This window comes from Glandiceps talaboti, chromosome 20, assembly GCF_964340395.1.
Source record: "Glandiceps talaboti chromosome 20, keGlaTala1.1, whole genome shotgun sequence".
NCBI lineage: Eukaryota > Metazoa > Hemichordata > Enteropneusta > Spengelidae > Glandiceps > Glandiceps talaboti.
This window is the reverse complement of record NC_135568.1, coordinates 94,418-111,435: the sequence shown is the minus strand read 5'-3', so window position 1 is coordinate 111,435 and position 17,018 is coordinate 94,418. Positions and strand designations below refer to the sequence as shown.

General features: G+C 35.3%; 1 protein-coding gene across 1 annotated transcript; it reads left to right on the top strand.

Moving 5' to 3' along the window:
• The first annotated feature begins 7,835 nt into the window (after positions 1-7,835).
• LOC144450790 (glycolipid transfer protein-like) lies at positions 7,836-14,508 on the top strand. The gene is made up of 6 exons (XM_078141509.1): positions 7,836-7,857; positions 9,244-9,299; positions 10,229-10,353; positions 13,383-13,450; positions 13,959-14,020; positions 14,303-14,508. The coding sequence occupies exons 1-6, from the start codon at positions 7,845-7,847 to the stop codon at positions 14,486-14,488; spliced, it is 510 nt and encodes a 169-aa protein (XP_077997635.1). The 5' UTR covers positions 7,836-7,844; the 3' UTR covers positions 14,489-14,508.
• Positions 14,509-17,018: the final 2,510 nt, after the last annotated feature.

Below are 17,018 nucleotides of genomic sequence, written 5' to 3'. Positions count from 1 at the left end.
TCGTATCTACATGTATAGTGGCCACGTATCCTCCACAGCGAGATCGACTTTGAAATTAATGGCAACATTACCCTCAACAAAGAGCCACATGTGGCTACAGCAAAGGTTTGTACCCTGTCATGTTGTTATCGCAACATGCGGTGTCGATTTTATCGATTCGTTGATCAAATATCAAAGTCCAGCAAAGTTACAGTAACGACTACTAGTATAAGTACACAGTGGTAAGAAATAGCGATTGTGTTTTGACCTTTCCACGGTACATACGTAGTCAGCTCTAAGTATATGTCTTGTCTTGCTCTTACAGTGCATCTTCTATAATTATATCTCTTAAAGTATTCAATAGGATTTATCTTTACGTTCCGTCCAGACAAAAAGAACACCTTCCAAAGTTGGCGAAATCCTTGCTGGAGAACACAGGAAGTGTCGAAGTACACTTTAAAAAAATGCCTGTGTTTACTTTAATTTATTGTTCCAATATCATGAATATGCCAATGCCATTATTTAAATCTGCAGCTGAATTGACTGTTCCCAACTGTGTGTGTGTGCACGTGCTCGTGCATGCATGCATGTGTGCGTGCGTATGTGCGCGCATGTGTGTGTGTGCGCGCGTGCGTGTGTGTGTGTGCGTGCGTGCGTGCGTGTGTGTGTGTGTGTGTGTGTGTGTACTCAAATACAATACCTTAAGACCAGGATCACCATGCTCTATACTAGACATTGACCCGAGTGGTAGTAAGTGTTAACAGGGGTGCTACTAGTACTAGTAAACACATTGTGTAACAAATCTTTCAGTGCCCCTAATACTTTAGACAATGCAACGTACTAGATGAACAAAAACAATTACTAGTATATATAATTGAGAATTGGTTTCCCATGTGTTTCAGTACAGTTAATAATCCCTAGGAATGGTTTTAATGTGAAAGTTAAAGTTACAATTGATTAACATGTAAAAGTGGAAGTAATTAATACAACAGTAATTTGTTTAAATGAATGTTTAATAGAATAATCAATTTTACTTTAAAGTGTGAGTGAGTCAATTTTTGTGAAGGCAAAGAGAAAATAATTCTTGACTGTTGATGGTATTTGTCCTTGAAAATTATGAACATTGAGTTTGTCCTGTTTGATGTACATTGCTCTGGGTGCTAAAGTAGAATTTTAAACCTCCTTCAGTGTAAGGTCAGATTTCACATTTAAAGGCCATATAAAAATTTTTTTTAGATACATGTGTACATCATCTAATAATGTGATTCTTACTTGAAACATCATGCCTATATATCAAAGGATGTTTGTAGTGCATATATCAATTTCCAATAAATTTGGTATCCATGTAAAAGTATATAGGTACCTATTAAAGTTGCCATGATGTTGTAGTGTGTTTTGGTATAAAGTGTTGTTGACAACATAAACATTGTTCTATATCGCCATTGTACAAGATAGTCAGAGGTGATGCCAGATAATTGATTGGTTCAGTTCACATTGGATAATGATAGCTTAGCTGTCTGCTTGACCAAGTTCATATAGGACAGTTTACACCTGCTATAACTACAACTGTAATGATAATACATTATGGCTGTATTAACTCTTAGATGGAAAGCAATACTGATGGTGTTTGGTCTGATGGCTGCAGCCATTGTTGTGTTGTGGGAAACAACCAGTATCAGAGCACCGGATACTAGATCAAATGTTGAACTACAGCTTCATCAAGATAAAGACAGGTGAGAATTCCAATTCTTATTAGTTTATGTTGATGACATAATAGAGCTCAACAGATTATTAAGACTGTCACTTTGGAGACGATGTATGCAGTTTATGGGAAATATATGTTAATCACAGAGTAGAGACAAGAGTTGATGGTTTGTGATACAAAATATTTTTCATTTATTGGTAAAATTCAAAATGGGATACAAATCAATGAAATGAGTTAAGAAACTTATTATATAAGTTCTTCTCTTTTCAAGTAATATTTTAAATTTTTTACTTTGCTAACATGTTGGCTATAAAAAGATGAAATTGTTATGAATTGATAAGAGTGAATACAATATAACAATGAATAAATTTTGAAGATATTATTTATTTAAAATATTCAAAACATAATTTCGTATAAGTTAGTTTTCTTTTCAACTAATATTGATATTTTATGTTTGTTTTGAAGCTAAATAGGACCATTTTACTAATTCTCAATATTATTAGTCAGAAAAGAGTTTGTTTTATCAAAATGAAGACTTTGGTAGGTCACAATGGATTCGATTCCTTCAGATAACAATAAACATTTTAAACCATGATTTCATGAAACGTTATACACTATACCATTGTTATCTGTGTGACATTTACACTACGCAATACTGATATCATGTTGACATCATGGACTTTGACATTTGACACACATCACCACAGAGAGAAGTGTACTGTTTCAGCTAAATTGGACAAGTGAGGGCGCTAGGTGTTCTTTTTAGACAGATATATATTTATGAAGTGTTTTTTGGGCTGACTTTTCTATTTCATTTAATATAACATCAAAATGAAACTAAGGGCATGCCAAACCAATTCTTCTTCAACCAAAACAGCTTTGTGGACTGCAGTATTCAACTGATTAAACTCTGAAACATTATCCAGCGATCTAACGATTCCAGGCATATATTCACATAGATTTATAAGCTCAGTCGCCATGATGCATATGATAGTCAGTTAGTGATCAATCGTGATTGGAGAGAAGTGATGCAAATACGTCATATGACGTATCGTAGGCCCCTGAACATGGTTTGCAGGCATAGAGAATAAATTAATTATTGTATTTTGGCGGAGATCTCACCGTAGTTGTAGAAATTTATTCACTGTGCTTGATAACCATGTTCCGGGCCAAATACGTTGCACGTTGCAGTCATAGGACGAATCTATGGCCCCGAACCATGGTTTTCAAGCATAGTGAATAAATTACTTTAAACTATGCTGAGATCTCTGCCAAAATAAAATATTTATCAATTGTAATTGTAATTGTTCAAGTTTAAGTTATCAACTAAACATGGTTTGCAGGCATAGAGAATAAATTACTTTAAACTACCGTGAGATCTCTGCCAAAATAAAATATTCATCAATTGTAATTGTTCAAGTTTAAGTTATCAACTAACAATGTAACATAGAGAATAAATTACTTTAAACTACGGTGAGATCTCCGCCAAAATAAAATATTCATCAATTGTAATTGTTCAAGTTTAAGTTATCAACTAACAATGTAACATAGAGAATAAATTACTTTAAACTACGGTGAGATCTCCGCCAAAATAAAATATTCATCAATTGTAATTGTTCAAGTTTAAGTTATAAACTAAACATGGTTTGCAGGTATAGAGAATAGATTAAAGCACAAACAAGAATCAAAATAAAGACTTAAATAACAAAATAATGAATTGAAAAAAAAATAATTTAATGATAAGAGATTATCATTATCATAATATATTGCTAAGAATGTTCAAATTGGCTTAGCAAATGAAATAATTTAAAACGATAAATAATCAAAATAATAATAATGGTGATGATGAAAAGAGAAATCAGATGCAAAATACAGACTTAAATAACGAAATTATAAATTTTATAAATAATTTAATGTTAAGAAATAAAGCCAAATGATTAAATAAGCAAGTTTCTTGACATAAGTCAAATAATCCAACTTGAATTAATAATAGAAAAAAAAAGCAAATTAAGAACAAATACAGTAATAATTAAATAAATATAAGTGAATAAATAAAGAAATTATAATAAATAAGTGAATAAAAAATGAAATTGTGGAAATATTTAATAACGAAATTCTAAATTCTAAAAATAATTACAGAAATAATTATTATAAAAAAGTGAATAAATACAGAAATAATTGTGGAAATATTTAATAATGAAATATAAATTTTAAAAATTATTACATAAATAATTAAAATAAAAAAAGTGAATAAATTCAGAAATAATTGTGGAAATCTTAAAATACATTAAATACATTTATTTTGTCGGGGATCTCACCCCATACAGACCAATCTATGGAGTAGAGAGATACTAGTAGTTGAGATAGCCAGTTCATATACAAGTTTGACATATTTTTCAAGACACATTTTAATGAAAAAGTGAAATTATATCAGTACAAGGGCTTTAGGATTAAATATAATGTAGATTAATATTTATGATGTGTAGTCTTTACAGAATTGTGAATGCGGTTGCCATGGCATTTGCATATTATAGTTGCCATGGTTTCTCTAAACACATTACTACATGTATGTTCTCATTTTACAGTGTGATTCAGATGGGTCAGGACATCCCTAGACAAAAAGAAATGGTTGCCATTGACCAAGAGGAATCCATTGCTAAAGAAAACAACTACTTTAACCCAGATGAAAATAATAATTTTCAAAGAGAACAAGAAAATAATCCAGAGAGGACTAAACTTGAAGAAAGCAAAGAACCAATTGAACAAATTATGCAAATGAAGGAGAGGAAACAAAATGATGAAACTATTGAGAAGTTGGATAACAATGAAGATGAATACTTAGAAGGATTTGAAAATGATATGAATGATCATTTTGTTGGTGAAAAAAACAATGTAAAGGAACCATCCAAGAGGAAAGTGTCAAACATTATGGAAAACATCAAGAAATCCATCCAGGGTAGGAAACCTTTGAAACAGGAAAGAGACCCATTGGCAGATGAAGATGAGGAAAGTGAGATGGATGAAAACAAGGAAGTTAACAATGATGAAAATAACATTGAAGATGACAATAACAGGAATGATGATGTAGAGGGTGATAGAGATGAGGAAAAACATGCAGATGATGAGAGAAAACCGGATGGTGTGATGGAAGATGAAGAAAAAGGAAAATATGATGATAAAGCGGAAATTAAAGAGGACAATGACCAGAGAGATAATAATGATGATGAGGACAATGAGGACTTAGCCAACATGCCTGGTGTGGTTATGGTGGATGAAAATTCAGTGGAAAAAGTAGTAGAGAAAAAAACAAAAAGAACACGTTATGCAAACTTTTTTTCTGAGCAGCCTGTTGGGTAAGTTAAATTAGGATATTAGCCTGTACATTTGTTTTGTTTTCTTTCAGAGTTTTTGATATCAAGGTTTTGGAACATCAACACTGTTGTTGGTGTTGGTGGTTATTGTTATTGTTGGTGTTGTTGTTGTTGTTGTTGTTGGTGGTGGTGGTGGTTATGGTGGTGGTGCTGTTAGTGGTGGTTATTGTTATTGTTATTGTTGTTGTTGTTGTTGTTGGTGGTGGTGGTGGTGGTGGTGGTGGTGGTGGTGGTGGTGGTGGTGGTGACAAGTGTTGATTGGGTGGGGATCTTGTAAAACTTGCTTTTCCATATCCTACATGATATATGTCTTGGTAGGCAATTCTACTAAATAGTTTGGGAGATTTGACCTACTTGCCAACCTTAAAATAATTATCAAAAACCATGGTGGAGAATCTGCTGCTGGTAAAGTGACTGTATCTCTTATTGCCAACCTGGTAAAGTGACTCTGTCATTTATTGCCAACCTGGTAAAGTGACTGTATCTCTTATTGCCAACCTGGTAAAGTGACTGTATCTCTTATTGCCAACCTGGTTAAGTGACTGTGTCTTTTATTGCCAACCTGGTAAAGTGACTGTGTCCATTATTGCCAACCTGGTAAAGTGACTGTGTCCCTTATTGCCAACCTGGTAAAGTGACTGTGTCCCTTATTACCAACCTGGTAAAGTGACTGTGTCCCTTACGGCCAGCCTGGTAAAGTGACTGTATCTCTTATTGCCAACCTGGTAAAGTGACTGTGTCTCTTACTGCCAACCTGGTAACATGACTATGTCTCTTACTGCCAACCTGGTAAAGTGACTGTATCTCTTTTATTGCCAACCTGGTAAAGTGACTGTGTCTCTTACTGACAACCTGGTTAAGTGACTCTGTCCCTTATTGCCAACCTGGTAAAGTGACTGTATCTCTTTTTGCCAACCTGGTAAAGTGATTGTGTCCCTTACTGCCAACCTGGTAAAGTGACTGTGTCTCTTATTGCCAACCTGGTAAAGTGACTGTGTCCCTTATTACCAACCTGGTAAAGTGACTGTGTCTCTTATTGCCAACCTGGTAAAGTGACTGTGTCTCTTACTGCCAACCTGGTAAAGTGACTGTGTCTCATATTACCAATCTGGTAAAGTGACTGTGTCTCTTACTGCCAACCTGGTAAAGTGACTGTGTCTCTTATTGTCAACCTGGTAAAGTGACTGTGTCCCTTATTACCAACCTGGTAAAGTGACTGTGTCTCTTACTGCCAACCTGGTAAAGTGACTGTGTCTCTTACTGCCAATCTGGTAAAGTGACTGTGTCTCTTATTGCCAACCTGGTAAAGTGACTGTGTCTCATATTGTCAACCTGGTTAAGTGACTTTGTCCCTTATTGCCAACCTGGTTAAGTGACTCTGTCCCTTATTGTCAACCTGGTAAAGTGACTCTGTCCCTTATTACCAACCTGGTAAAGTGACTGTGTCTCTTACTGCCAACCTGGTAAAGTGACTGTGTCTCTTACTGCCAACCTGGTAAAGTGACTGTGTCTCTTACTGCCAATCTGGTAAAGTGACTGTGTCTCTTATTGCCAACCTGGTAAAGTGACTGTGTCTCATATTGTCAACCTGGTTAAGTGACTTTGTCCCTTATTGCCAACCTGGTTAAGTGACTCTGTCCCTTACTGCCAACCTGGTAAAGTGACTGTGTCTCTTACTGACAACCTGGTTAAATGACTCTGTCCCTTATTGCCAACCTGGTAAAATGACTGTATCTCTTATTGCCAACTGGTAAAGTGACTGTGACTCTTATTGCCAACCTCATAAAGTGACTGTATCTCTTATTGCCAACCTAGTAAAGTGACTGTATCTCTTATTGCCAACCTGGTAATGTGACTGTGTCCCTTATTACCAACCGGGTAAAGTGACTGTGTCTCTTATTGCCAACCTGGTAAAGTGACTGTATCCCTTATTGCCAACCTGGTAAAGTGACTGTGTCTCTTATTGCCAACCTGGTAAAGTGACTGTGTCTCTTATTGCCAACCTGGTAAAGTGACTGTGTCTCTTATTGCCAACCTGGTAAAGTGACTGTGTCTCTTATTGCCAACCTGGTAAAGTGACTGTGTCTCTTATTGCCAACCTGGTAAAGTGACTGTGTCTCTTATTGCCAACCTGGTAAAGTGACTGTGTCTCTTATTGCGAACCTGGTAAAGTGACTGTGTGTCTTATTGCCAACCTGGTAAAGTGACTGTGTGTCTTATTGCCAACCTGGTAAAGTGACTGTGTGTCTTATTGCCAACCGGGTAAAGTGACTGTGTGTCTTATTGCCATATAATACCGCTTCCCAGAACAAAGATTAACATTTTGTTGGCTTCCAAGGTCGACTGAGATATTAAAGAAATTTCAATTTTCACTTAGATTTTAATTTTTTCTCATACCTCTAGGAACACCTGGATGTAAATCTAGCTTACACCTCAGATTATGTTGTGGTTTAAGGTCACACAAAGGTCATGAAAATCACAAATTACAATTAATAAAAGAGAAAACTTAATTTGTTTTAATCAAATCTAAGCCCACAAAATTGCTGGCAAATATTAATATTATTTTTATCATAAATAATTAGGTTTCAGGATCCTTTCCTTTAAAATATATCAAAAGAACTAATGAGTGAGTTTATGTAGTCATTCATAATGTTTAATAACTTTTTGATGTATGAATATCATGTACTTATTTTCACAGTTTTAATGATGTAGAATTGATAAAAGATAAGGACTTGGGAATAGAAGATGGAATACCATTAGATCCATTTATCAAAGCATGTTATGGATTTATGCCTATGATTGGTAAGTACAGATGGATTTATGCCTATGATTGGTAAGTACAGATGGATTTATGCCTATGATTGGTAAGTACAAATGGATTTATGCCTATGATTGGTAAGTACAAATGGATTTATGCCTATGATTGGTAAGTACAAATGGATTTATGCCTGATTGGTAAGTACAAATTGATTTATGCAAATGATTGGTAAGTGCAAATGGATTTATGCCTATGATTGGTAAGTACAAATGGATTTATGCCTATGATTGGTAAGTGCAAATGGATTTATGCCTATGATTGGTAAGTACAAATGGATTTATGCCTATGATTGGTAAGTACAAATTGATTTATGCCTATGATTGGTTAGTGCAAATGGATTTATGCCTATGGTTGGTAAGTACAAATGGATTTATGCCTACGATTGGTAAGTGCAAATGGATTTATGCCTATGATTGGTAAGTGCAAATGGATTTATGCCTATGATTGGTAATTGCAAATGGATTTATGCCTATGATTGGTAAGTACAATACACGTAGTATATATAGTGTATTCTGTAAACCGAGACATTTTTGACCTAGACAAAAGTTACATGAAAGTAAAAAGAGAAATATGAAAATATGTATACAGTAATTATTAATATGCGTTTGTAGATCAGTGTTATACATCAATCCAGTCACACTTATTTCTGCCTTTAGTACAACTATATTGATTACTGCTATCAACTTAAGGAAAGTCCAGTCAGAATTATTTCTGCCTTTAGTACACTTGTATTGATTACTGCTATCAACTTAATTAAAGGAAACTTCCAGTCAGGCTTATGTCTGCCTTTAGTACAACTTTATTGATTACTGCTATCAACTTAGTAAAGTCCAGTCAGACTTATTTCTGCCTTTAGGGAAACACATTGCACATGAAATATTTGCCAAATCAAGGTAAGTGTGCATTAGTTTTTGTTTTCAAATGATGAGAATGTGTGTGTACTATGGTTCCTTTGAGCTTTATATACAATAAAACAAAGTAAGAAGCTTATGTCTTGACCACAGAACATCAGCTGATGTGACAACAGAAGGAAGCTCCAGCATGCATTTATTATAATGTCTCACCCCAGCTAGGGTACAGTAAGACCGGATTTCTTTGTCAGATTTGCCAATTGTTATAACTCTGTTTTAGCCTGATTGTATGATGCAGGATGGGTGAATTAGACAGGTCAATTAATGGCGGATGGGTTAAATAACTTTTCTTAGTCACCTAAGTTTTTATGTACACTATGCAGATCGCAGATAACTAAGGAGACCTGCCTAATACAGATTTTACCAAGCTACATTTTGGATCGCAAAGTTAAACAAAACTGCATATTTTTGTACTCTTACATTTGTATTTGCTTTGATTAGAATCTTTTCTTTTCACAGATTTTTTTGGTGTTTCATTCTCAAAAGCAAAATCTGATCTAGAAAAGAATATTGGGGTAAGATACAGCATACTTTTTAGTGCTATTACAATGGGTTACATCTGTCCTTCCATCTGTCTGTGTGTCTGTGCTTGTGTGCGTGCCCAGGGTGTGTGTGTCTGTCTGTCCGTCTGTCTGTAATACATCATTTCTAAGACACGCAATTTCTTTCAAACCTGACACAAAGGTGATATATCATGTGGGACATTTGCATGTCAATTTGTTTTTAGCACAACTTAACTGATAAGGTCCAGTAGTGCTATAGGCATGGCAAAGTGTGTGTGTGTGTGTGTGTGTGTGTGTGTGTGTGTGTGTGTGTGTGTGTGTGTGTGTGTGTGTGTGTGTGTGTGTGTGTGTGTGTGTGTGTGTGTGTAAACAAATTCAAGTCAAAAACCACCAGACCAATTGCCATGATATTTGGTGGGTGTATTACCGTGGGTGTCTAGTTGGGAAATTGTTCAAGGCAAAGTGATCACATCACAGGTGTGTGATTTTGGTCAAAAAATGTGATTTTTGGTCAAAGAATTTGAACTCAAAAACTACTGGAACATTCTTAGGGTGTGTAGATTAAGATTTGTTCATGACATGATGATATATGCCATCAATAATATGCAATTGCAAATTGCAGAACTACCCAGCGGATTTTGCAGAAATTTAATGGGGATGCATTTGGGGTGTATAGATGAAGAAATATTAAGCATATAATGAGCTCATCAGCAATATACAAATTAGGTGTAAAGTTGTAAATATGTAAATTTTGGTAAAAAACTTACTTGGTCAGTGAGACTGAAATGTGGTAAGATTTTTCGAGCATTTTTTAAAACTTTACAGTTGTGCTACAGTGCCATTGGCGGTATTGATTTTAAATTTCATAATTATTAAGTGTCAAATATTGTATTTTGTTTGATGAATGAATGAATGATGATGAAATCTGCTGTGAATTTCAGAGAATAAAAGAAAGGTATGAATCGGATCCAAAAAGATTCACTGTTGTACAACGAATGCTGGCTGCTGAATTTGATGTACGTGATGATGATCAGCTGGCAACCAAAGGGGTGAGATGGATTAAAAGGTAAAAACAAGATGTACTGGGTTTCTCTACCAATAGTCATATGGTACATAAGGCAAGATGTACTGGGTTTCTCTACCTATAGTCATATGGTACATAAGGCAGATGAGATGTACTGGGTTTCTCTACCTATAGTCATATGGTACATAAGGCAGATGAGATGTACTGGGTTTTTCTACCTATAGTCATATGGTACATAAGGCAAGATGTACTGGGTTTCTCTACCTATAGTCATAATGGTACATAAGGCAAGATGTACTGGGTTTCTCTACCAATAGTCATATGGTACATAAGGCAAGATGTACTGGGTTTCTCTACCTATAGTCATATGGTACATAAGGCAAGATGTACTGGGTTTTTCTACCTATAGTCATATGATACATAAGGCAAAATGTACTGGGTTTTTCTACCAATAGTCATATGGTACATAAGGCAAGATGTACTGGGTTTTTCTACCAATAGTCATATGGTACATAAGGCAAGATGTACTGGGTTTCTCTACCAATAGTCATATGGTACATAAGGCAAGATGTACTGGGTTTTTCTACCAATAGTCATATGGTACATAAGGCAGATGAGATGTACTGGGTTTCTCTACCTATAGTCATATGGTACATAAGGCAAGATGTACTGGGTTTCTCTACCTGTAGTCATATGGTACATAAGGCAAGATGTACTGGGTTTTTCTACCAATAGTCATATGGTACATAAGGCAGTTGAGATGTACTGGGTTTCTCTACCAATAGTCATGTTACATAAGGCAAAATGTACTGGGTTTCTCTACCAATAGTCATATGGTACATAAGGCAAGATGTACTGGGTTTCTCTACCAATAGTCATGTTACATAAGGCAAAATGTACTGGGTTTCTCTACCAATAGTCATATGGTACATAAGGCAAGATGTACTGGGTTTCTCTACCAATAGTCATATGGTACATAAGGCAAAATGTACTGGGTTTCTCTACCAATAGTCATATGGTACATAAGGCAAGATGTACTGGGTTTCTCTACCTATAGTCATATGGTACATAAGGCAAGATGTACTGGGTTTTTCTACCTATAGTCATATGATACATAAGGCAAAATGTACTGGGTTTTTCTACCAATAGTCATATGGTACATAAGGCAAGATGTACTGGGTTTTTCTACCAATAGTCATATGGTACATAAGGCAAGATGTACTGGGTTTTTCTACCAATAGTCATATGGTACATAAGGCAAGATGTACTGGGTTTCTCTACCTGTAGTCATATGGTACATAAGGCAGATGTACTGGGTTTTTCTACCAATAGTCATATGGTACATAAGGCAGATGAGATGTACTGGGTTTCTCTACCTATAGTCATATGGTACATAAGGCAAGATGTACTGGGTTTCTCTACCTGTAGTCATATGGTACATAAGGCAAGATGTACTGGGTTTTTCTACCAATAGTCATATGGTACATAAGGCAGATGAGATGTACTGGGTTTCTCTACCTATAGTCATATGGTACATAAGGCAAGATGTACTGGGTTTCTCTACCTGTAGTCATATGGTACATAAGGCAAGATGTACTGGGTTTTTCTACCAATAGTCATATGGTACATAAGGCAGTTGAGATGTACTGGGTTTCTCTACCTATAGTCATATGGTACATAAGGCAGATGAGATGTACTGGGTTTCTCTACCAATAGTCATATGGTACATAAGGCAAGATGTACTGGGTTTCTCTACCAATAGTCATGTTACATAAGGCAAAATGTACTGGGTTTCTCTACCAATAGTCATATGGTACATAAGGCAAGATGTACTGGGTTTCTCTACCAATAGTCATGTTACATAAGGCAAAATGTACTGGGTTTCTCTACCAATAGTCATGTTACATAAGGCAAAATGTACTGGGTTTCTCTACCAATAGTCATATGGTACATAAGGCAAGATGTACTGGGTTTCTCTACCAATAGTCATGTTACATAAGGCAAAATGTACAGGGTTTCTCTACCAATAGTCATATGGTACATAAGGCAAGATGTACTGGGTTTCTCTACCTATAGTCATATAGTACATAAGGCAGATGAGATGTACTGGGTTTCTCTACCAATAGTCATATGGTACATAAGGCAGATGAGATGTACTGGGTTTCTCTACCTATAGTCATATGGTACATTAGGCAAGATGTACTGGGTTTCTCTACCTATAGTCATATGGTACATAAGGCAGATGAGATGTACTGGGTTTCTCTACCTATAGTCATATGGTACATAAGGCAGATGAGATGTACTGGGTTTCTCTACCTATAGTCATATGGTACATAAGGCAAGATGTACTGGGTTTCTCTACCTATAGTCATATGGTACATAAGGCAGATGAGATGTACTGGGTTTCTCTACCAATAGTCATATGGTACATAAGGCAAGATGTACTGGGTTTCTCTACCTATAGTCATATGGTACATAAGGCAAGATGTACTGGGTTTTTCTACCAATAGTCATATGGTACATAAGGCAGATGAGATGTACTGGGTTTCTCTACCTATAGTCATATGGTACATAAGGCAGATGAGATGTACCGGGTTTCTCTACCTATAGTCATATGGTACATAAGGCAGTTGAGATGTACTGGGTTTCTCTACCTATAGTCATATGGTACATAAGGCAAGATGTACTGGGTTTCTCTACCAATAGTCATATGGTACATACGGCAAAATGTACTGGGTTTCTCTACCAATAGTCATATGGTACATAAGGCAAGATGTACTGGGTTTCTCTACCTATAGTCATATGGTACATAAGGCAAGATGTACTGGGTTTCTCTACCAATAGTCATATGGTACATAAGGCAAAATGTACTGGGTTTCTCTACCAATAGTCATATGGTACATAAGGCAAAATGTACTGGGTTTCTCTACCAATAGTCATATGGTACATAAGGCAAGATGTACTGGGTTTCTACCTCTTAGTTACTTGGATTCGTAAGTCATAGCGTAAATACTGGGACACAATGTATGTTTGTGTACTTTCACTATATGTTATGTTTCTTTTCTTATTAGGTCCATGGAGTTTACAAAAGAGCTGCTTTTGAACATTCAGCAGGGTCTCAGTTTATCACAAGCAGCAAGTGAGTTGATTTAATCTTTACAGAGTTTGTTATACAATCATGCACAGCTGTATGTTTCTATTAAAAAAATCAAGTAATATTTTATCACTTGTGATTTCACACTACTAGATCACTTTATCTTATGAATAAATTAAAAAAATTGTAATCACCAATGCAAAGTATTTGAAGAAATCCTAGTGGCAATTTACCTTCTTCAGGGATAGTAGAATAGAAATTGATACTCAACTCCATTTTTAATAGTAGTAATAGTGAAGTTACCAATAGTCTACTGTAGGGTAATTCCATTAGGAGGTCACCTGACCAAACAGCATAACATCATTACGGTGATGACGTCTGAGTGATTTGGACAAAAGCTACATAGTTACTTCAAAAACTAGATTCCAATAAGGTAACTTCATTCTTAGGGGATGTTTAATTAGTCAAAATCATATATGTATGACTTCAAAAAACTCCAATGTGTTTGTCCCTAGGAGGAATGCATTTAAAATCTCAAAATTTTTCTTTTCAGATGCAGCTTATGATTTAACACTAGTAAAATATCACAACTGGTTTATACAAAAGATTTTCAGGGTAAGTATATCTCTAAAGATATTTTTGTCATGTACTTTGCCTAGTGTATTTCCATTCTCTGCCAATGATTGTGCTTGAGGTGGGGAAGTATATAAGTTTTGCATGAATAGCGCCCTCAAGTAGAAATTTGCAAAAGGAAACTATTTTACAATGACAGCTAGTAGACATTCATAAATCTGTCAAATAATTTTTCTAAAAAATTCATGGTATTTTTCTAAAATCTTCATGGTATTTTTCTAAAAAATTCATGGTATTTTTCTAAAAAATTCATGGTCTTCACAGGTTGGCTTTGCAACACTTGGAAACCGTCAGGACCTAATAGTCAAGATGTCGTACCATCCAGAGTTTGCCGGGGAACCAGAATTTGAAAAGGTGTTGTATGAGGACATGGACAAGTACTTGGATGATTTACAGAAAACACTTGATATTATTAAGAAGTTTTTTGACAAGTATGACATAGAGAATTAACTTTTGAATTTTAGTTGAAAAAAACATATTCCTGTACATTTTATAAAGGAATACACATACAGCTTGTTTTAACAAGTTTTATTACATATATGTTTATTCCCAGCTTTGTTTTTACCTATTAAATCACTGCAAAAGAATATCAGTGAGACCTGAAAATGGCACAAGCTGAGTTAATAAGCTCTTTTTCTCAAGTAAAATATACATCTTTTTATTTTAGTATAATGTTACAACAATGTTTGACCAACTGTACCCCTTAGCCTGTCTCAAGCTGTGATACAACTACCTACTAGCAGCAAGTTTCTCTATTGATCACACTGTAATCTTTCATTCCCTGATGTTTAATTAGTGTACATTTCACCAGTGGTGTTTTAAGTACAGTCTTCAGGATAGTGACACGCTGGGATATCTAATCTGGTATAATGAACAAAGTTGTAAAGTTGTGTTGTGTTCTAATTGCTAATTGAACATCTAATGTTGGAGTTGTTTGTTTACCTTCTGAGTGAAGTGAGTGAGTGTATGCATGTCATATTACAGTAAGTGACTAGCCAGCCTTCCTCTTATCAATAATTTGCTTACAATTAAACATAAGGGAGTAAAAGATTACACTGTGATCAATACAGGAAGTTGCTGCTACTAGGTATAGTTTCAGCACAGTTTGAGACAGGCTAAGAGGTACATTTGGTCAAACATTGTTATAATGTTGATGTATGAATTTATAGTAAAAGGTATCATTAACCCAGCTACAAAGTTGATACACAAGATAGAAGACATAGTTTGACTGTGATAAATGGTAAAGAGTTTGAAAGTAAACAATGATGGTTATGTTATGTTTCAGTAAGTAGAATACTTTGAGTACCTTTTAAATATGCAACAAACATTATGCCCCAAAATGTGTAAACTCAGCTTAGGCCCTTTAATCAAGGTGTTAAAGATTTCACAAACTGGACATTTGAAAACAAAATTTCATTCAAAGTATGTTTCTCACCATGAGTCTCCATTGTTTTACACTAGTTGTCCCTTTATTTGGAAATTTCTACATTTATCACTTCTCCCCTTAATTCACAGTTTCTGTTTAACATAGATCATGCTTCATATATATACAGTAGTTATTTATTGTAGTTCTGTTTATGCCATATTGTAAAATATTGCAATGATCACTTAATAGGTGATGTCAACTTACTATTAGACTGTCTCAGTTTCACCAAGTAAATCTCAGTCTCGCCAAGTACAATCTTAGTCTATCTGCTAGACCTCGGATGTTCTTCCGATAAAATATGACACACAACCAAACATTGCTATCAAGGATGGAACATCCAAGGTCTAGCAAATGTCATCAGGATATAAATAACTGCCAATCAGAGAACCACATTAGCAACAAGCACAAACAGAGGACAATAGCTAAATTTTCATGCATATTCATCTTAAGGAGGGGCTTGTAAAAATAACACCAATGCGTTAACTGAAATGTGTGAATGACAACGTCTACACACTCATCAAACTCACAATTACCATAAACTGATATAACATAGTAATGGCGTAACATGTGTTTGTCAACATCTGCATGCAGAGATTGAATATATTAAAGTATATATATGCATACATGGCCCAACCCACTGCTTAACGTAATCTCAATGGAATGTCCGGTCTGAAAATGACATTTGCTAGACTGTTTGGGCAAGCCCTCACTGCGAACTTTGTTCGCTTATAGTATCGAAAGAAAGCCCGAACGTCTAGCAGCAAGACTAGTACAATCTCACCAAGTACATTTGAAATTCACCAAGTAACTCAGATTCACCAAGTACTTTTGAAATTCACCAAGTAACTCAGATTGACCAAGTACTTTTGAAATTCACCAAGTAACTCAGATTGACCAAGTACTTTTGAAATTCACCAAGTAACTCAGATTGACCAAGTACTTTTGAAATTCACCAAGTAACTCAGATTGACCAAGTACTTTTGAAATTCACCAAGTAACTCAGATTCACCAAGTACTTTTGAAATTCACCAAGTAACTCAGATTCACCAAGTACATCTCAAAATCACCAAGTAACATGCTAAACAATACAATACAATACTGAGTAAACCACAGTGATCCTGACAAAAGATATTTTCTAGCTTCAAATTTGACCAAAAAGTGATATAGTAGAATGCCAATATAACACCAGTAAAAGAAAGGCAAATGAATAAACATTCCATGTGCAGATATGCCTGGCAACAAGACCACACCCTTAGCAGCAATGAAATGATGATGTATGTTGCAGATAGAACACCATGGATGCGTAGGGAGGATGTGAATTCTTCAAAAACTCTATGCAAATATGCCTAGCAATAAGACCATGCACATAAGTTCAAGTTTACCCTCAACAGTTGTGCTAGTTAAAATGCCATTGGCACTTTTTTGTTTTTAATCTATAAGACAACCTTACCATGTTTTCTTTCTTCAAAGAACAATGTGACTGTCTGAGTATTAACCAAGTCCTTGTTTGTATCTCAACAAATTGCAAAAGCTGAAAAGTGGAAAAAGTATGTT